The sequence below is a fragment of the Salvelinus namaycush genome, chromosome 12 (assembly GCF_016432855.1).
Source record: "Salvelinus namaycush isolate Seneca chromosome 12, SaNama_1.0, whole genome shotgun sequence".
NCBI lineage: Eukaryota > Metazoa > Chordata > Actinopteri > Salmoniformes > Salmonidae > Salvelinus > Salvelinus namaycush.
In genome coordinates, this window is record NC_052318.1 from 35,061,220 (window position 1) to 35,084,615 (window position 23,396).

General features: G+C 40.5%; 1 protein-coding gene across 1 annotated transcript in view; it reads right to left on the reverse strand.

Moving 5' to 3' along the window:
- Window positions 1-23,396, reverse strand: part of LOC120057509 (teneurin-1-like) — a 137,558-nt gene that overhangs the window by 63,559 nt on the left and 50,603 nt on the right. The window contains exons 4-7 of the mRNA XM_039006108.1: window positions 18,848-19,086; window positions 7,464-7,613; window positions 3,700-3,908; window positions 1,282-1,495 (exon numbers count right to left, since the gene is read on the reverse strand). Of these exons, the coding sequence (XP_038862036.1) occupies window positions 1,282-1,495; window positions 3,700-3,908; window positions 7,464-7,613; window positions 18,848-19,086 (812 nt within the window). The remainder of the gene's footprint in view (window positions 1-1,281; window positions 1,496-3,699; window positions 3,909-7,463; window positions 7,614-18,847; window positions 19,087-23,396) is intronic.

Genomic DNA, 23,396 nt, shown 5'->3' on the forward strand with positions numbered 1-23,396 from the left:
ATTTACCACAGGTGGACAATCAAGTTGTAGAAACATCTCATGGCTGATCAATGGAAACAGGATACACCTGAGCTCAATTTCAAGTCTCATAGTAAAGGGTCTGAATACTTATAAGGTATTTCTGTTTTTTATTTTTGAAAATTAGCAAAAAAGTCTAAAAACCTGGTTTCGCTTTGTCATTATGGGGTATTGTGTGTAGATCGATGAGAAAAATAAATAATTTAATCAATTTTAGAATAAGGCTGTAACGTAACAAAATGTTTAAAAAGACAAGGGGTCTGAATACCTTCCGAATGCACTGTATATCCTATAAATGCTATATTTAAATGCTATATATCCGCCTCACTCTCAAAGAAATACAACCCTGTAAGTAGTACTGCTAGGTTTCACACAGTCAAATGTAACAAATAACTATGCTTTTTATAAAGAAATTGACAAATTATAAATTTGTGACAAAATTAACTCAATAAATAATATGAGATATGTACGTAAAGTATTTACATTTTAGTAATTTAGCAGATGCTCTTATGCAGAGTAACTTACAGTAAGTGCATTCATCTTAAGAAGGCTATGGGGGGATTAACCACATATCACAGTCATATATACAGGATACAAAAACATTCCATTGAAGCTAAACAATAGATATCTTGCGTTTTGCAAAGAAAATACTTTTCAAAGACCTCTAAAATTGATGAATAAAACATTTGAGAACACAAAAAATGTACACACACATGAAGGTACCCATAAGCAATCATTTCTGATGAAAAAACACAAATGTGAAATATTGGTGGATATAGCGTTTGGAAAAAAACTCTTCAGATATTCTACATAATTATGAAGAAAATGGAAACTGACGTTTCCAGAAATACACTGCAGTACCATTCTTGAACTGCCTTTCTGACAACAATGCGTTTTAAAAGACAGAGCAAAAGCATTTTCAGGAGAGGCTGGTGAGAGAGAGCATTAGGAGGAATGCATTGTCTCGTCTCTCAGCAGAGGCTTACAGACGGTTGACAAAAGGTCAATCAATTAAGGATGACAGACTGCAGCTCCTTGCAATGAGCAACATAACGCAACCATTTTGATGTTAAAATGGCAGCTTGTTTCGCAAACATTTTTCCTGGAAATAATGTCACATGCACTGTATTTTTCGGTACATCTGCAGTAATTATAAGACTTCATTACTGCTCCCAAACATGATTGCATGGCGATGCAATTTTCATTAGTGTCTGACAATGTGGAGCACCTATTCTACTTTTTACATAACGAGAAGCCAATTACCGATGGCAGTGCTCAGAACAAAAACTTGTTCCATTTTCTTTCCGTCGTTGTAGAAAGCCAGGTACCAGGTTCCAGCGTCCATGTACTCTATGAAGCCCGTCTCCTGGAGGGAGGAGAGGATCAAGTTTCTGGGAGACGCGTTGGAATCCTCCGCCACCGTCTGAACCTCCTGTTTGATCAGCTGCTTCCCGTCCAGGAGCTTGACAAAGTCAAACTGCAGGAGGAAGAGAAAACATCAGATTAAATATGTAGCCATGGTTTGAGAGTCAAAAACTGGGACATCACAAGTTCCTGGTTGGGCATACTGACGTGCCCTGACTGACAGGGTGTATGAGGGTTCCTCCAACATCACAGCACACATACCTATCTCTGGGAACGGGCCAAAACCAGAAATCATAATGTGCTGTATCGTATCCTGTCATCCATCTTAAAATAACTTGAACTTAACCATATGCAAAAGCTCCCGAGCCACCTTTTGACTTTGCCCTTAATGAGCGTAATAAAGAGACAGGCCCCCATGCTGTATTACCAGATGAGTAGGATATGACAGTAGCCTGGAGCGGGACACAGTGCCTTAGCTGCGCCAGAGTCACTCATGTTTGTGTGTGCTCTTAGAGATAAGCAGGGGCCAGGGCTGGTATTACACTGCAGTCGGCTGGTGACTGCATGCAGCAAAGCCTTTACGCCTGCTGGGCTCAGAGGGAGGTCTGTCTTCACTCCTCCACCCGTCCTAAATAATAAACCCAGGGCTTGGTGAGACCAGGTCCGTAACTCCAATGACATGCCCCCAGGCCTCAGAATCACTCTATGACTCAGGTTCTCTTATGAGAGACAAATGCTCCCCTACGGAACAAAAGTAAAACGATGTTTGTAATTCAGTAGAACCGCTGGGGCACCATAGCCATCGGGCCCCTGCATTTCAACTCATCAGTGACGCAAAGCAGCAGAAGAGGAGGCAGAAGAGGCGATCGCAGTCCCTCCATTATTCACTTTCAGCTGGGGATCGGCAAATGATGTCACACTGAAGCGGAAATGGCCAATAGTGACAAAATCTCCTTGAAAGAAAAGTCTGAACTGTGCGTGCCGCCAAGGGGACTGACTCAGATTAATGACTAAAAACATCCTATTAGGATTCATCATGCGGAAGCCTGCTGGGTTTGCTGAGGCCGCTGAAACAGCCTTGTGACAGACGAGTCGCTTGTGTGGCGGTCTCGCCGTGACCCTGAGTGCTCAGCCCCATGACCTGCTGGGTATTCTATCAGCAGATGTAATGAGGGATGGTCCGAGGCAACATATGTGTGACTGCGTGCAGGGGCAAAAAACTGAACTGGGATCAGCCGAATCAGCCGACCTGGCTGACAGAGACATCTAATGATGGTGTGGGATTAGCCAGCCCCACTGAGACAGGACTTTGTGTTTATTATGGATCCCCATTTGCTGTTGCCAAGGCAAAGGGTGGCTACTTTGAAGAATCTCAAATATAAAATATATTTTGATTTGTTTAACACTTTTTTGGGTACTACATGATTCCATGTGTTATTTCATAGTTTTGATGTCTTCACTATTATTCTATAATGTAAAAATAGTCAAAATAAAGAAAAACCCTGGAATGAGTAGGTGTGTCCAAACGTTTGACTGGTACTGTGTGTGTGATTACTACTATTACTATAATGATTATGAGCATCCTTACAGAACAAAAAGGACATCTGGGTTTGAAAGGAAACTTTCAATTAGCATTAATTAATTGTCTGTATCCATGCACCTACATATGCAAATGAGTATACAAATGAGCCATAAATAAGGAGTTTTTAATTGAATTACGACAGATCCCAATTTCTTGAATGATTGGAACTGTTAATCTTAGATAATATCTTAACACGCAGTGATTGGGGAGTTTAGGCATTTTACTGACATCACATTAGTTCCACTAGATATTTCCTTAATTGCATTCATTCCATAACAATAAACTACATACATTGAAGCTCATTATGAATTTGACAAAAGTACTGGTACTGTATGTAGCCAACAGTACTGTAGCTAATTCACTGATTGGTGAAGTGATCAAACTTGACATAGAGGCACAGCATCTGCCTGGTCCAGCTTTTTATCGTGGGTTTCCATGTGGGTGAAGAGTGAGACGGAAGGATGACAGAGGGATGGAGGAAAGGTAGTTGTGCGTAGGGACTGGGGTACACTCATTAGCATCGAGGTTGGTGTGTATCTGTGCATGTGTGGGTGTGTATCTGTGCATGTGTGTAGATGAACCAGGTGTTAATTGAGTTACTTGTATGTGTATTGGGGGGTTTCAGTCATTGCGTATGTAGGAGTGGGAATACATAATAGTCTACAGTATGGCTGTTTTTCATGGGAGTGGGTGTAGTGCTCTTGTGTGTATGAGGTAGGTAGGGGGTACAGTACCTGTGTGTGTGTAGGGGGGATGTTCCTCCGTCCATAGATACCCAAGAGGGCGTCCCGTGCCAGGGAGACGTTGAACTTGACATACTCTGGGTGGTGGATGGTGATGTGGAAACGCCAGAACAGACCTGGGGGAATGACCTGCATCACCTGGGTACCAATGTCCACCTCCCCTCGGTCTATCGCTTTCCCCCTCTGGAATAGCTCCTTATCTATATGGTGTAAACACACACACACACACACACACACACACACACACACACACACACACACACACACACACACACACACACACACACACACACACACACACACACACACACACACACACACACACACACACAGAGAGAATTTGCACCAAATGAAAATAAATGCACAAATGGGTATAAACACAAATGAGAACAACGTTCGTTGCTGCACCTAGATATTGGCTCTCCCTCTGCCTCTATCAGATAATGAGAGAAAATACAGGCAGACTTTAATCCGTTTCATTTCATTGCCTCGACTAATAAATCCTCCTCGGTCCTTTTAGGAAACGTTCTATCCTCATTGTCAGATGAAACCCTGCATCTGTTCAAACTGGTGCTACACAACTGTGAACAGAAAGGAAAAATAACCATATCTAATATGGTGTTATACTATGGTGAGGAAGGAGAAGACCAGCGAGCTACCGGATGCTTGAGCAAACACCTCCCACATCCAGGTGTGATCTAATTACTCTGTGCTGGTAACCCCTGGTGTCTGCTCTCTGGCAGGTACGCCAACACACCAGGGTGTCACATTATTGATTCTCTCTCTCCTGGCGGGTAACATGAGATCAGTTCAGCTCTACTGTACACATTAAGCTACGCTCTTAGAAAAAAGGTGCTATCTAGAACCTTAAAGAGTTATTCGGCTGTCCCCATAGGAGAACCCTTGAAGAACCCTTTTGGTTTCAGGTAGAACTCTTTTGGGTTCCATGCAGAGGGTTCTACATGTAACCAAAAAGGGTTCTACCTGGAATCAAAAAGGGTTGTACCTGGAACCAAAAAGGGTTCTCCATGGGGACAGCTGAAGAACCCTTTTGGAACCCTTTGTTCTAAGAGTGTAATTCTATCTGTTTGGTGTTTCTCTTATCTTCACATTACTCAATGTACAGAGCTCTGGAAACCACATGTTTTTAAATGTGTTTTTACTTCATCTAAATGTGTTTTTTAAAACCATCTAAATACACATACATGTCTAGACATCGATGACATGGAATGGTCACACATTAGTCTCGACAACCTCGTGAAAAAGATTGGTTTGGTTATCATAGAAACGGAGACCATTTTTTGTCAAGAAAACACCACCAGACTGGAGCAGGTGGACAAGGTAATGGCAGTGTTACTTTGTGCTACCAGAAATCATTTACTAACTCAATCACTGTGTATAGCTGCTGTGTTACGTTGTTTAGGAGAGGTGGTGTTTGGTCTGTGCCACTGCCACCACAGAACTCATTACAGGGTAATGAAGGCCTATCTAGCTGGTGCCTCTCCTGCAGGCCATCTCACCTGTCAGTTAAACTGGGTTCAGAGGGTGGGGGGTGGGGGGGGGGGGGGGGGGGGGGGTAAATTAGAAAAGTGCTTCAAAATAGTCTGGCATACAAGCAAATTAATTCTCATAGCCTAAGGGTTACCCTGATAAAACAATTATTCCAGTAATCTATTTACAATGAAATGAAACCGTCTTTTCAATTAGTTATAATTTTCCCTCACAATTGGACAGCTGAATAGAACAAGATTTTAATAGTTGGGTCTGTCAGTTGATTGAGACTATTCTATTCCCTTTCATCCATCAGATCTATGCTGATAATAATATTTTTTATTTTATTTAACCTTTATTTAACTAGGCAAGCCAGTTAAGAACAAATTCTTATTTACAATGACGGCCCACCAAAAAGCAAAAGGCCTCCTGAGGGGACGGGGGGTGGGATATAAATAAAAAAAAGTTAAATAAAAATACAAATCTGATTGCTATTCTAAAGAAAATGTACATACTTAGACCAAATACAGAGGCTCAGTTATAGGGACTGGGCCAACACATCATCCTATGGGAAGGTCCAATAAAAAAAAGTCTGAAGCTCTAAGAAAATTCCCAGAACTACAAGTGAGAAATGCCAATGAAAGATAAGTACGATAAAAAATACACATAATAATTCTGTAATTCTGTATACTAAGGTAAAGGCCTAAAGTGGATAAATTGCCACGTCGTTCTAATTAGTTTTCGTAGAACAGGGAGGTTCAGAAGTGGAGCTTGCTGGAGGACCTCTGGTCTGAAAGAGTTAAGGATGACGCTGTGGGCTGTAGCCTGCTAGGGGATTAATCCACACTCTCTTACTTTAATTAACTGCACATGAAGCTCCTCATGATTACTTCATAGTCAATGCATGCTAATGTAACCCAGCACAGCTGCGCTACATTGTACTAGCCACAGAGTGTACACAGCCTTATATACTGTCTCAATCTAGCAGTCCTACCTGTATTTTCCTATTCCTCCCCTTTGAGGAGAAAGGATGGATGTGTCAGAGGGCTATGATATGGGAATATTGAAACTCAGACACCAAGCTTTTACTGAGATCCATTATGTGCTTATGCAGGGGCAATCCAATATTTTCATAAATGATTTGATTTTAATCTACTCTTCAACATTGCCCTAGTTGCAGAGAACATTTTCTGGTTCACGTGCTTATAGAAATGGAATTGAATTATGTGGAATGGAACTGAATTATTTCACTCATTGCTGCAATGGAATTGTACGTCTGCGGTATTTGGGACCCCAGGGTTGGTCTGGTGTTATTGGAATAATGCTATATCTCTATCTCGATGATTCTATGAGTTTATTTTTTATTTTTCGGAAGTGGGAAATGTATATAATCAGATATTTATCGTGGAGGCAATGCCCTGTGAACACATGAGGTGTTTTAACTCGAGAATGCCCTGTGAACACATGAAGCGTTTTAACTCGAGGATGACCTGTGAACACATGAGGCGTTTTAACTCAAGGATGCCCTGTGAACACATGAGGCGTTTTAACTCGAGGATGCCCTGTGAACACATGAGGCGTTTTAACTCGAGGATGACCTGTGAACACATGAGGCGTTTTAACTCAAGGATGCCCTGTGAACACATGAGGCGTTTTAACTCAAGGATGCCCTGTGAACACATGAGGCGTTTTAACTCAAGGATGACCTGTGAACACATGAGGCGTTTTAACTCGAGGATGCCCTGTGAACACATGAGGCGTTTTAACTCAAGGATGACCTGTGAACACATGAGGCGTTTTAACTCAAGGATGCCCTGTGAACACATGAGGCGTTTTAACTCAAGGATGCCCTGTGAACACATGAGGCGTTTTAACTCGAGGATGCCCTGTGAACACATGAGGCGTTTTAACTCGAGGATGACCTGTGAACACATGAGGCGTTTTAACTCAAGGATGCCCTGTGAACACATGAGGCGTTTTAACTCGAGGATGACCTGTGCGTCACCCACCCACCTTCCTACCGGCTCTTTTATCTGACCCGCAATAAACATCGCACAAGAAGGAAATCATTCTCCCTGCCGAAACATATTGCATCCAACACGCTGGTTATGAAACAACAGGTTTCTTATGTAAACACAGAGGAAGACAAATAGGAGGAGAGAGAGCATGATTCGCCCCTTGCTCTAGCTTTTGTTGTGTGGTCTGACAATGTGAATCAAAACCTGGAGGCTTCATAACATCAATCTTTGCCCACCACCACTTACCTTTGTTGGTGTTGTTGAGGCCGGGCAGACCGAAGGGCGTGAAGGTTATGTCTATGCTCTCTGAGTCTCTGTCCAGTTTGCTGAGTCCATTCTCATAGAGCTGCCCATCTGCTGGCTGCAGGTGCCAGGTCAGCCCAAACAAGTGCACTGCTGTAGGGGAGAGCCATGTTTTAGCATGGGGCGGGAGGATTAGTGCTAGAAAGAGAAACTCAGGGCATTAATCATTCAAAACCTAAGAGTAAGACATCTGATTAAACCTGTCTGCAGCAAACAGTAACTAACTACAGTGTGGATGTGCTACAGGGTTCCTGCACTTTGGCTGTATATTACAATTGTAGTTATTTGACAGAGGACTAGTCATTAGTGCTAGGCGAGAGACACACTAACATACTGTTTGTAAGACATCCTGCTGCTCCTATGCTTATTACAAAACCGTAAAGCAATTTTTCTCCTGTCATTCATGACAACTTCGCTGACATTTCATCTACTACATCCCAATGTAATTAAACAAATAAAAAAAGTATACTTTTTTTTACTAGATATAAGAGTGGTAGGTTACAATATGAGGTTCATGAAATCTATTTAATGGAATATTGATAAGTAGCTGTCTAATCTCCAAAGAAAGGGAGGATAAAGTATGTGACTTTCTAAGTAATGGATTAAAGAAAACCAATATGGTCAAAATTAAATATTTATTTAACGTGAGACTACGGAATGGAATTAATTGAGAAAGATTCTGAAAATCGAATTCCACCGCCACAATGTTTGGCTCCTCGTTTCCAAGAGGGGGCATGCGTCAAAACAGAGATTCCTTACGTTATGTAGTTCCTTTCCCAGTAATCCAGAGAGCATTTCTAAGAATGGCAGAGCCAGTAACCCACTGGCAGGATAAGCATTCAAATCTATTATGGAAAATATTTTCTGAGATAATTTGGAAGCTATTTAAATATTTAAAAAAGATCCAGAAAATCGTGTACTTGACAAACACATCACACCTCTCATGGTTTCTCAATCTGCAATAGGCTAATCACTGCATTACGATGCACAACAACACAATGCCCCATAACAACGTAGGAGTGGTTAAACAAAGGTGAACAAAGGCGAAACACAGACAGAGATATGCACTAACTAATTTCAGAGGAAAACACAAACACGTAACAACCAAAAGGAGGGAGGAGAGCAGGATAAGCAGCAGTTAACTACTTTGTATACCACCTGACTCATGAGCCTTAACCAATCCCAAACCCAGCAGGACTCCTCTGCACTGATTAGACATGGTGGAGACAGACATTGTATTTGAGAAAGGTGCTGCCCTGCATAACAGCCGTCCCCTCACTAGTGCAGCATTTAGATACTCAGATCAATGTAATTCACCCCTGATCACTCCAAAGTGTTCTCTTTTTCATCTGTCTTTAAACCGCAGCTAGGGCAGTCATATTGGGGGAAGGTCTTAAAGAATGCCTGTTGAAATGTCTTTTTGTTTTTGCAGACAGCTGAGTGGGAAAGCCTAATTAGACTGAAAGTAGTTCACGCGAATTTGCATCTGTTTTACATAGTCAGTGGAGGAATAATTGATGCTATCTGCTTTTAAAATGTATAATGCATATTCTGATTATGCCGTTTAGAGGGAAGAATTAGATTAAACCCTTGTCCTCTACTTGGGTAGACCCGAGAAACAGACAGCTGTAAAGTTGTAATGAAATTGAGAGAGAAACATATCGCCTCAATAACAGATAAGAGTTTTGTTTGGGGTTTACCAATAATGAGGAAGAGAAGATTTGATTAGATGTTCTCTCTAAATAAGAAAGAGTGGGAATGTTTGGCTCAGGAGGCAACTGCAGTGTCCTCCTTATTAAGCCACATTGAACTATTGTCTTGTAACTTGTTAATTGATTCAGGTCAAACTGTATAATCACATTATGATCATCTTGTTGCTAATAAAAATAAATAATAATCCCCAGACAATTGTTTTTGCTCTACAGGAAAATAAATGGAAATCAGAATTATGAATCAACCAAGTTCACCCTGTATTCTCAACAACATGATCCAAAACGATTAGGTCTGGAGTAAAACATGCACATTTTAGAGCTCAAGTCAGTATTCCCCACGAAGACATGATAGTATGAGATGTGCCCTTTAATGGACCACAAACCTAAATAGCTACTTGCACCTTCAGGCCTTTACGCCACACATTTATAATGAGTCTAATTCCAATTTAGAGGCATAAAGTAAATTACGTTTCATCCATAGCTGTTATCATTTGACAGGCAACCAGCAAAAAAAATGGCTGTTTGACCCTTGTATTTGTTTTGCACCTTTTCTATGCACACTCACAGGACTCTACACACTCACGCACACTGACACTCCAACACACACACAAAAGCATACACGCACACGCACAAGCATGCACACGAGCACACGTCATTTGCTCACACACACACACACACACAACATGCACATACAGTGCAATCATCATACACGCTGCTGCTACTCTGTTTATCATATATTCTGATGCCTAGGCACCATACCCCTATACATATCTACCTTTATTGATCCAGTAACCCTCGCACATTGTAAATATGGTATTGGAACTGACCTTGTTAAGCTTACTTACTTTCTTGTGTTCTTCTTACTTCTTATTTCTATTTCTCGTGTGTTTTTGTTCTACCTTATGTTATTTTTAGTGCTACATTGTTACTGATTACTGCATTGTTGGGTTTAGAGCTCGCAAGAATGGCATTTTAGTGTACTTGTGCACGTGACATTAAAACTTGAAATGGAAACCAATAGGGCTCTATCTCTATCTGTGCAGAGCACATGCCAGTCCGTTGGTTGCGCCTGCTGATCTGTCCTGTACGGAGATTGCGTGCCTCCGGTATCCAAACATACATGGCTTGAGAGATGCGGTCACCGGTCGAGTGTGTGTTGCTAGCTACCTCGTTTAAATATCAACAGTACTGCCACAGCAGCATACCATTGAATGAATACTTAAGAACACTTGATATAGCCTACATCATCAATATTCGGTCTTGTTGGCTAAGCGCAGCAGAGAGAGGCAGAAAGACAGAGTAAAAGACATCGAGCTAGCTAACTAGAGATTTACATCAAACCTCAACATCAATGATTGGCTGATAGCCCACCCTCTTTTCCCGATGTCAATCATGTCTTTAGGAGGCACTGTAACTAGCTTGCTTACAATTTGTGATGATGAGTGAGCGTGTTGTTGCAGAAACAAATAGGCCTACACACACACACACAAAAAGAAGAAACAGTTGTACAGTTGTACATTTTGAGCACCTGCCCCCTGAAAGGCCCTCCAGGCAACGCTGTAAACTAGTCAGTGAATGTGCCCAGAAATAACTAAATCACAACACATGAACTGAGTGTTTGGAGGGCAAAATTAGGTTATGTTCCACAGTTGACCTACAACACTAGGCCCCCACCTAGTTAAAGTAGCTACAAATCAGGGCTTTATCCATGTGATAGTGAGATTACTGGGGGCATCAGTTTGCATTACTATGTATTGGTGCCCTGCAGAGTTCTGTGGGAAGACTTTGGGGAGGGGTAATGAAGAGCAAGCGCTGGATTGGATTCTCAGCAGGTGGCTGGATGTGTAGGATCCAACACCACTCTTGTTTCCACAGATCGGGAATCCAAGGAGGATTTTCCTAAATGCAGTTCAGTTCACAGACTGAAAGCATTGCACCACATGGAACTGGCTGCCTCCCACATCATATTAGCTCGCAAGTTAATAGTAGTACTACTAGTCGTGGTACTACTGAGATGTTGCAGTAGTAATAGTTCAAGCTGGGTAAAGTAACTTACAATTACATATTTGGTACTACAGTAGTAATTTCTAGTACTAGCTTTACAACAACTACCATCTTACAAATTATCAATCAATTAATTAATATTAATGATACAGAAATACTGTTATGATGGCACAGTGTCTTCAGAAAGTATTCACACCCCTTGACTTTCTCCATGTTTTGTTGTGTTACAGCCTGAATTTAAAATTGATTTACATTTAAATGTTGTGTCACTGACCTATACACAATACCCCATAATGTCAAAGTGGAATTATATTCTTAGCAATCTTTACAAATTACATTTTTTTAAATGAAAAGCTGAAATGTCTTGAGTCAATAAGTATTCAACCCCGTTGTTATGGCAAGCATAAATAAGTTCAGGAGTAAAAGTGTGTTTAACAAGTCACATAATAAGTTGCATGGACTCACTATGTGTGCAATAATAGTGTTTAACATGATTTTTGAATGACTACCCCATCTCTGTACCCCACACATACAATTATCTGTAATTGTTGTAATCAGTTGAGCATCACATTTCAAGCAGAGATTCAACCACAAAGACCAGGTAGGTTTTCCGATGGTTCATAAAAAAGAAGGGCACCTATTGGTAAAAAATCCCAGCAGACATTGAATATCCCTTTAAGCATGGTGAAGTTATTAATTACACTTTGGATGGTGTATCAATACACCCAGTCACTACAAAGATACATGCACCCTTGTCCTGAATACAAAGCATTATGTTTGGGGCAAATCCAACACAACACATCACTAAGTACCACTCTTCATATTTTCAAGCATGGTGGTGGCTGCATCATGTTATTGGTATGCTTGTCATCGGCAAGGACTAGGGAGTTTTTTAGGATAAAGAGAAACGGAATACAGCTAAACACAGGCAAAATCCTAGAGGAAAACTTGGTCCAGTCTGCTTTCTAACAGACACTGGGAGACAAATTCACCTTTCAGCAGGACAATTTCCTAAAACACAAGGCCAAATAAACACTGGATATGCTTACCAAGACAACACTGAATGTTCCTGAGTGGCTTAGTTACAGTTTAATTTTTTTTATTTTACCTTTATTTAACTAGGCAAGTCAGTTAAGAACAAATTCTTATTTTCAATGACGGCCTAGGAACAGTGGGTTAACTGCCTTGTTCAGGGACAGAACGACAGTTTTGACTTAAATCAGCTTGAAAAGCTATGGCAAGACTAGAAAATGGCTGTCTAGCAATGATCAACAATCAACTGACAGATTGTGACTAATCTTTTAAAGAATAATGGAAAAATATTGTACAATCCTGGTGTGCAAAGCTCTTGGAGACTGACCCAGAAAGACTCACAGCTGTAATCACTGCCAAATGTGATTCTAACATGTATTGACTTTGGGAGTTGAATACTTATCTAAATCAATATTTATTAGTGTTTTATTTTCCGTAATTTTTATATTTTGTATTTTGTGTAGATTGTTAACAAAAAATTACAATTAATTCAATTTTAATAACACTTTGTAACACAACAAAGTGTGGAAAAAGTCAAGGGGTGTGAATACTTTCTGAAGGCACCAGAACCGAAAATTGTTCTGCCCCCATAATTTAAAAGATGGAATATTGCAATAGAGTTGCATTAAAGATATGGGACACAGTCACCTACTGTAACACTAGCAGCAAGTCATCTGAAAGTAAAGGCCTGCTTAGTCAGGTGAGACCTCACATTGGCACAGTGGCACCAGAGGACAAAACATGAAAGGTAAGTCATACTTGGCTCTTTGTCAAAATGGCTGCCAGTATGCAGACGGGTGACACTTTGTACTGTTAAAAAGGTGTTCTCTAAGGGACTGAACCAGAGCCAATCAGCTCTTTAAGAATAGAAGAGGCACTAGAGAAAGAGAGACAGAGAGAGAGTAAGAGAGAGATGGCGGGCATTGTGGCAAAAACACACTCTAAAGGTTATTCTTACCACACTATCATGGCAGATTGATTATTATGTTGATCATTACTAGAGCATGTTTCAGTATGACACATAGCCTCTGCCTACCTTACGCTCTCTATTGTTGGCCAATAACAGGAAGAGGTTCATTAACCATGGTTGAGTATGGGGAAAAGATACTTCCTAATACCAGTGCTTTTGGTATTACTCCCACAGCTACTATGCTCAAAGTCCATTCTGAGCTTCAGGAGAGGTGTCAGTTCCAGTAGAGATTGGCACTTGATCTAAACTTCCCTGTACTGGGTGAAATAATTCACTGCCTGCCCCCTGCACCCCAGCCTCCGCTCTCTTCAAAAAGGGCATTGTTTGGTTTATAGAGCCACGACCAGAATACTAATGAGAGACTGAAGAGAAAATGGATCGATCAATACGATCACAATGAGGCATGAAAGGTCTGCTACCTTCAAGGCAAGTCGCCTGGAATCATAAATTCCTTGGCTGCCCGGTTCCCTTTCACAGAGACTCTGACTCGGACACTTTGACATTACTCAGTCTTATTGATCCTAACACTTTTCCGTCTGTTAAACCAATACCACAGCTGACAGGTATCCTTTACAGTGCCCTAATGAACTGAAAAAATCTAAACATTTAATTTTCTCCAAGGAATATTGTTCTCCTCTCTGAGTCACAGCCTTTCAATAAACATTGGAGAGAGATATCTAAACTTCATTAAGGCTTTTCTTTTACTCAATACCAAAAAACTCCTCAAAAGGTAGAGGATTTTTATTGCTTAGAAGTTATTGCACTAATAAACATAATTGGAAAAGTAATTAATTGGCAGTCATTTTGCAGGTGAAGTGTTGCAGTTGAAAGAACCGCTGTGGGACTACTCAATCACAGAGATGGAGGAGGAGAGAGAAAGGGGTGAAGGAGGTGGTGGAGGTGGCAGGGGAGACATTGATCCTTCCTGTGTTGACAGCGTTCTGACTTTGAAAACAGGCAAATGTAACTTCCTGTTCAGCTTATATCACCTCTGGGTATGTGGGTGACATTTTGGAGCATTTTAATTAGCACCAGGTTGTCCCCTTAGTGAATGAAGAGTGTTTCTGAGGAGAATGGAGTAGTTGGTACTTACTCCCAGTCGAAGTCAGACAGTGTGGCTTACCGTGCTATATCAGCAGTATGCCTGCATGTTCTTCTATTTCTGCCTCTCCATAACATTTTCATCATTCATTCATCGCCCTGGGGCTTGTGCGCCTCCTCTAAGTATGACACAATGACATGTCACCGTTGTCTTTGAGGCATTCCTCTTCTTGTGTTGTGTGGAGTCAAAATAGCTGTATGGTGGGGGGTCTACAAAGTGTCAAACGCAGATTGTCCTTACATCTTAACCTTTCACTGGCCCCACCACCTCCTGGAGTTTCAAGGATGCTCTACACACACAGCAATGCATTCTCATCAGAAAAGTTTGTTTAGTTATTTGAAAGAGAACTTCCGCAAGTGGAGAATAAAATGGAACGTGCCTTTTCCATGCGCCAGTGTGTTTCCTTTGTTGTTGTGCTAGAATTGGAACACATCACAACGATTTGCAAATCAGTTACACAGTATGATACATTCTACTTCTGATATGGCTAAATGTGCATACATGTGCTTTTGATGGAGTCTTATGAAGACAAATACTATCCATTGAAAACATGTTTGAAGAGATGGATGCACGCACAGCAAATCGCTGCAATGCAAATGTTACAACTGGCTGCTCCAGCCAGCCCCTGCGGTCCTGCTGCAACTACAGCAAACAAATGCCATGGTAATGTCTATTCTGGGGTCCAGACTAGCATGGACCAAAACAGATAGAGTAAATACAGTAGATAAATAAATAGCAGGGTTGATCACACCAATGGTGACATCAAGCAAAGCCATAAAGGCCTGTGTCAAGGCACAGAGAGAGCCTTGACACAAATCTGTGATTTGTGATGACTGGTACCTTCCATGTTCATTGAGATTTGTGATGTGTCACCCCCGAGGAGAGACTTGTGGGTAATAGATTTTCCACCTTTGTTATTTATTTGACATTTTTATTTACAAAACCAACATTATTTGTGATGACAGTACATCTGTTCATTTACGATTTGGACTGAGTGCCTAATAACTAGAGGGAATTTACATTTAGCTGCTAATTTCAAAGCTGTTTGCAACTGTATTTCAAACTCAGGAATGTCATCAGCATTTTATTCATGTAGCCTACTACCGTAGCCACATAGATTTTTTGGTCAATTCAAAATTGGTAATGTAGCATTTATAGTAGACAAATGAATAATAAAGCAGAGAGCTGTTAAGATGCAGTCAACGTTTGTTAGACAGCGGAGGATTTACAATCCCTATCCCTCGCCTGCACACAACGGAATGATGGCTACCTTTGAAATGGCCTTATTAAAGGGGTGTTCATGCACGGTCATGCAGTTTAGTAAATTGCAGGTCTGAGGATCAAAATTGGAGGTCTAAAGTCTTCCATCTTGCTCTGTGTTGCATTTCCTAAGATCTTTATCGATCTAGTGTTGGAAGCTTAAGGGCATCATCTCAATTAGGAAAAACACACAGACGTCTCTGGGTCAGAGCCATCCACAGCCATGGCACATGAAGGTTACAATGCTCTCATATTAATATCAGTCAGTCCTAGAGACAACACTATGCCAGACTGAAAGACAATGCCTTAGACATCATACTCATGGCTACGGACCTTAAACAATCAATCTGTTGTTCCTCTCTGATCACTAGGTTTATTGATAATCTTAGTGAAAATAGTAGGCAATATGACCACATTGATATCTGAATCTAAAATGGATACTGATGAAAACAAGGTTGCAACAAAGTAACACTTTCTCTTAATTAAATACTATCAATATGTATCTATAATTGACATTATAGAGGCCATATAGATTAACTACCAGTGTAATATCATATGTACAGTATCATATGTACAGCAACTACATCGTACTTAATGTACACTAGTAAGTCCATGTAGTTATGGAGTAGGCCTACTTACATTACCACTTTGGTATGGACCTGTTTTTGTATTTTCTTCTTCTAGGAAACAGTGGGAAGTATAAATAACTATCTCTACTGGAGCGCCTACCTGCTACATGACATCCTTTCATACTGTAGAATAAAGGCTGGACAATAGCTACCTAATGTAAAGTGTTATGCAACAGTCTACCTGTCCTTTTCTGTATGTCTCTTGTCCAAATACTGTTGTTTACAGTTATAAAGGACAAGAACACAACCAATATGACAGTTGCAATACCAAAATGACATGATGATACAAATCCAACGACCAGTACATGTTCAATGTGTTTAAAAACCGTGGAAATAATTACCATCAGATAGAACTTAAGGAATGTTTGCTTCCTGTATCTTACAGACTCACAAACAACTTTTGGATGGATTTTCAACTAAACTATCCATTCATCCTAGAGCATGAAATAAAATAAGAATGACACTGGGAAATAGTTGGAGAATGAGACAATAAAGAAAGTAAATACAAGTGGAAATATAGAGCGATTTCAGTGCCAACAGTATCTGTATATGCATTCAATATTTTTGAATTTGTATTAAGATATTGAATTTAAATTCTATATTTTTGCATTTGTAATGGTCAAATTGAATCACATGTTCTAAAATTCAATTTCAATTTAATTTAATATTACAATTCTATATTTATATACTCATTGTCAATATGGTAGATATTGCATTCATTGTCTTTGTTTACAAATTACAATTTCAAGTTTACCAAAGTTTCATATATTCAACTTCTCAGATGTATTCAGATTCAGTTTTCAAATGTGGTTCTCTAAATTCAGATTCAAAACCAGAGACAACATCCAGGTACTTTGCCAGCAAGGAATGGTAGACGAAAACAGATAGATTCACACGCTCTCCATGTTAATCAGGTTTCTGCCAGTTTCTGAAACCAATGTGGCATGTAGAATTCATTTTCTTCCTATGAATTTTTGCATTTGAACCGTTTGGGCTCTAAGCTATTATGACCCCGTTCCTGAAAGCTAAGACCCTCTGGAACATTAGACACATTAGAAGGGAGTGTGACAAAAATTACAATTTGGCCCCCATAAGAATATAGTTGAATAGCCCTGTCATAGCCCTTCCAAGGATAGCTTTTCCACTCCCTATGTAATCTTTCTCTTATGACTGACTGGGTTTAAACCTGATCTACTGCATGTTACAAGACTGTATTAGAGCCCACTTAGCTGAAGCCCATAGGGATGAGTTCAGGAAGCTAACACAAGTCTTCAAGTCTCCAGCAAGGTTACTCATCAAAAGAGCGTGGACCTTAGTTCTATTTCACCCCCTTTTGACCTCATACATGCGACCTTGCCTGAGACCTGAAGACGTGTTAGTTTGACTGATCGGGTTCTAACCCAGGCCTCCAGTGCACTAGACAATGTCACTTTTCAGGTCTCTGACAAGTTACTCATCATGTAAGCGTGTTCCCCGAACCACCTGTGTTACACTTCACCCAACTTTGACCTCCTCCTCGAGACCCATCCAAGTAACAGAACTTAGGCTTTAGCTCAGAAGCTAACAAAGTCTTAACCCAGTCAGTCACCCTTATAATGAGTACCCTTGCAGGAGGCTTGAAACTAATACATGTCTAACACAAACCAACACATGTCAAACTAACACGTCTTCAGGTCTCCTGTGCGTCCTGTGAGCATCATAGACGGGAACAGAAGCACGACCATGTTCCAGAGGGTCTTAGCTTTTGGGAATGGGGTCATAATAGCTCAAACGGTTCAAACGCTAGAGCCAAATTCATGAGAAGAAAATGAATTCAACATGCCACATTGGCTTCAGAAACCTCCAGAAACCTGATTAACACAAAGGGCATTTGATTCTATCTGTTCTCTCGGCTCCCGAGTGGCGCAGCGGTCTAAGGCACTGCATCTCAGTGCAAGAGGCGTCACTGTAGTCCCTGGTTTGAATCCAGGCTGCATCACATCTGGCCGTGTTTGGAAGTCCCATAGGGCATCGCACAATTGGCCCAGCGTCGTCCAGGTTTGGCCGGGGTAGGTCGTCATTGTAAATAAGAAGTTGTTCTTAACTGACTTGCCTAGTTAAATAAAAAAAATACTATCTTCTACCATTCCTTGCTGTAAAAGTACCAGGATGTCTCTGGTTTTGAATCTGAATTTAGAGATCTAAATTTTAAAACTGAATCTGAATGCATCTGAGAAGTTAAATATATGAAACTTTGGTCAACTTTAAATTATAGTTTGTAAACTTGATACACAGACAATTAATGCAATATGCACCATATTTAAACTGACTAAATATATATTGAATTTGAATATTCACTTAAATTTACATTTCATTTAAAAACTGAATGCAATATTAATTTAATTCAGTTTCAAATGATGAAATACAAGTTCAATTTACTAATTCAAATATTACATTTGTGCATTACACATAAAAAAATATTAAATTCTAAATCTAAAATACATATTCAAAAATATTGAATTCAAATATAGTTTCTGTTGGCACTGAAATCACTCCATATGGAAATGTTATGCTTTTGTACTATACTGAATTGTTAAATAAATATAGATAATATAGATAGGGAGAAATACCCAACTTACCAATGACGTATGTGAGCAAAAGAGCGAGGGTTACGGTGATAGCAGTGGCGCTTAAGGCAGTGCATTTCCAGTTGCAGCACTTGTAGGGCTTGTTGAAGGTGAACATGGGTCTGGAGAAGGTGCTCCTGGGTAGGGGCCGTGGGGGTGGGGAGTACACTGTGTTAGATGTCAGAGGGTAGTTCTGACTGGCAGCGCTGAACAGGGCAGAGGAGCCTGAGCCATGTTTAAACAGGAAATGCCTGCAACACACCAACAGAAGAGGTTGACATTAATGAGAATATACACAACATAGCACATTACCATACATTACTATTTCATTGTTAAACACTTATGTGTGAACATTTACACCTTTGTGCACCAATAAAAAATGGTGTAGATATGACATGAATAAATATGCATAGATTAATACCCTTTCCATCTGCGTAGTACTTAAATAGAATACAAAACAGAATATACTTCTGTTAGTTACTTGTGTACTTCTAAGTTATTGGTAAACTGCTAGAAATGCACATCATTAAAATCAAATCTCAAAATGCAATCCCATTTCCCTCCCTGGCCAAATGATATACATCCTAAATCTAATTAATGAATGCTCCCAACAGGCAAACTGGCTTAATATGTACGCTCCTGAGAGAGAGAGAGAGAGAGAGAGAGAGGGAGAGGGAGAGGGAGAGGGAGAGGGAGAGAGAGAGGGAGAGGGATAGAGAGAGAGAGGGAGAGGGAGAGGGAGAGGGAGAGGGAGAGGGAGAGGGAGAGGGAGAGAGGGAGAGGGAGAGAGGGAGAGGGAGAGGGAGAGGGAGAGGGAGAGGGAGAGGGATAGAGAGAGAGGGAGAGAGAGAGGGATAGAGAGAGAGGGAGAGGGAGAGGGAGAGGGAGGGGGAGAGGTAAAGGGAGAGGGAGAGAGAGAGGGAAAGATAGAGCGAGAGAGAGGGAGGGAGAGAGAGAGAGAGAGAAAGAGAGGGAGAGAGAGAGAGAGGGAGAGGGAGAGAGAGAGGGAAAGATAGAGAGAGAGAGAGAGAGAGAGAGAGAGAGAGAGAGAGAGAGAGAGAGAGAGAGAGAGAGAGAGAGAGAGAGAGAGAGAGAGGGAGAGAGAGAGAGAGAGAGAGAGAGAGAGGGAGAGGGAGAGGGAGAGAGAGGGAGAGGGAGAGGTAAAAGGAGAGAGAGAGGTAAAAGGAGAGGGAGAGGGAGAGAGAGAGGGAAAGATAGAGCGAGAGAGAGGGAGGGAGAGAGAGCGAGAGTCTAAGACATTTATTATTAAATTCTTACAGCTGACAGTGATGCTGAATGCTGTGCTTACATTGATTTATGCTAATGCTGAAGGGTGGCCAATTCCTCTTCACTGTGAACTTGACCTTGGAACCACTGCCTTTATCTAACAAGCTGTAGGCGGCAGTGTACAGGGAGGGAATAGACCGACCAGCGGAACAGAAGAACACAAGGGGGGAAAAATAACCCTCATTGCTCAGGTCCTTAATTAGAAAAGGTTTTAATACCATTAGCCGCTATCTTTAATGTGCCCAATTAAAGATGGGAGAGTACAAAGGTCAGTTTTATAGAAGATTATATCACAGGGCTTAATTGCTGGGCCAATTTTCGTAGACAGCGTAATTAAGTTTAAGTATGGTTCACAAAGGGATAAAGTTATCTGAGACATGTTTGTTTTTGTTGTCCAAGCCACTGCAAACACAGCATCCCGTGGTGTTGGGTAATCCTCCTCACGGTCTGCAGAAACACTCATGAAAACTGACTGAATTGTATCGTTCAGTCATGGACAGCAGACATCCAGTTTGGATCAGGACAGCACTGAGCTCAAGACTGTTTGGGATATTGAGTCACTGTTCTGTTGTAGTGCTGTAGCTGACACTTGAAAAATGCATTATTAAGAGCAAAAAAACAGTCAATAGAGGACCAATCAATTCCTGTCTTTGTGTAATTGAAAGAAATTAGGAGGAATATGCTTGTGGTCTTGAATATGGTCATTATGCTGATGTGACAGAAATCTGGAATTGCATTGATGTTGTGTCAGTGCCATATCATCAGTGTCTTTGTGTTCTCAACAGTGCATCGACTCGGCTGATGTCATTTAGACAAAAGAAATTAACTGCTTTCATCCCATACTTTTTGATGCTTTGAGGAAGGTGTTCAGGAGGAGGAACTAAGAAATTGGATCATTAAAATACTTGTTTCCCCCCCAAGACTCCTGTAATGATGATCTGAGGATCACTCTTGATCACTGATCTTTACAATTGATTACTTTTCTTCTCTTGTCTGTATTTTCTATTGATGAGGTAGTATCTTATGTTAAACCGCCATTTTGTGAAGGTACAGTATGCCTCTATGTGCGTTGGCCAGATGTCATAGGGAGTGTTTCTTCATAATATCAATCTGAAGGTGTTTGTGGAGGTGGGTGATCCAGAGCACCTCATTTCTAGTAATTTCAGCAGTCTGAAAAACACTTGATGCTACAGTATACAGTGTTAATTGGAAGGCAGCTATGCATAATTGGTAACGTCTGCCGGTGAGAATTGACAACACAGAAATCTGAAATCAACAAAAATATGATAAATATTCAGTATTTTGGTTTATTTGGGCGAAGGCAAGAGCAAAGTGTTACAACTATGTCAACAGCACATCACACAGCCTGTACAGCAAATGTGCAGTAATACCAGTTGTTACAATTTTCTAAATGTAAAGACAAAATATCAAATGTGGTGGTGTTATTGATATCTGGCCATCACATCAAACTTTCAATCTCATTACAATTGACAATGGTGAGATAAACAAGGCCAAGAGGAGGTATTGGATAGCAATCTGCTGATCTACATGAATGCTGGCATTGTATTAGGTTGAATATCGACCACAGGTTAATCAACAAGGTTCATTTAGGTGAGAACAGAAAGTCAGCACATAGCCACATCAGGCATGGTGACTTTCTCATCTTCTATGCAGAGTGGGTGACCTCTACATAAGTTTGGGGCCTAAATGAGCACAGTCAATGAGATCTACCATAAGGGAGGGAGGATTTACCTACTCCATCAAATTGAAGATGTTCAAGTACCACTACCCCTCCTGCAAACCTAATTGTGTTCATTTGTCATTATTGTCACTGTTGTACATTACATACACCTATGAGACGTTATGGATGTTTTGAACACAAAGCGTGGGGGAGAAAACATGCCTAAGGTAGGCCCTTGTTTTCTAGTCTCTTACTAACACCCTCTCATGCCAACTGAGTAATGGCTTCCTTGAGGAGGTATTATCAACCATGGAGCTCTGCATCCATTCATTTGATTGCTTCAGTCCACTGAATCTACCCACAATGGCTGGGAAACTCAATTAAAGGAGAAGCTTTCTTTTTTTACAACCAAATATATTGTTTTATGTAAATAACATGTTACACCTTTTTGGTGATTTCATTTGTTTTTGGAAAACATACCCCGAACATCAAATCCTTTAACTTGTGAATTCAGGTAGCTCTATGATGTAGTGTTCTCCCTACTGATGCTGCTACCCCATGCTTCATTCTTTTCTCAAGACGACATGTCAACTTATTTTAGTCAACAGAAAGAAGTTGTTTACTTCTGATAGGATTGCTTATTTTCAATTTACAAGACATTTATGAAGCACCAAGCACTGTTGGGTTTACCAAACAAATGGGAAATAGAAAAATAGGCCAGCGACTCATTTCACATTTCACAGACAACCCTTTAAATAAAAAACAATCTCAAAAAGCAGACAGCATAATTGTCAATCTTGACAAAGGCTCTCAACTTCATATGATTAATTTACTTTTCCATAGTTTTCCTGTCATAGTGGTCTCTCTTTGCATGTTAAACCCCTTTCCTCCATACAAAGCCAAACAAAGCTTGTCATTAATAACAAGCGGGAAATTCTTTGATTGGTTTTGTGTTCCACATCAAATGAAGAGGGGAAGATTTACCTGGTTGCTTGTGGTGTACAGTAATTGAATTTGCCATTTTCTAAGCATGAAAATGAAAGCAGCATATAGAGAGCTCAACTCATTTTAAGTTAATAATAGAGTTTTTCAACCTCTGAACTACCCACAATGACTTTCTCCATTACAGTAAATCTAATGGATTGAAATGTTGTATTTCTGTATTTTCACCTTTGATCTGACAGCTGTTGGCAGCCATCGTTTCTTCCTATCAATTAGGAGTGTAGCCAGAGAGGAAGAGGCGAAGCGAGAGGTTTTACTCAGCTCAAGAAAATAAGGCCACGAAGTGAGGAATTTTTGTATGGAGGTCAATGAGAGGGTCGAATTTGGTCATCAAAAATGTAATTGCTAACTGCTACGTGAGGCTTATTTGATCAAATAGAAGTTTCATAATGGTTAGGTTGTTACGAATCCACTGATATAAGTGCGTATGTAGAATTTAGTCAACGACTTTATATCAGCGTTGTGCCTGTGGTCATAGAGATAGATAGAGGACTCATCATGGATATAGCTCGTTTTAGCCCTGGACATTACCAATGAGGGCTTCCACCATTTTAAAGTAGTCAATTGGGTGGGGATTCCTATGAGTTGGAA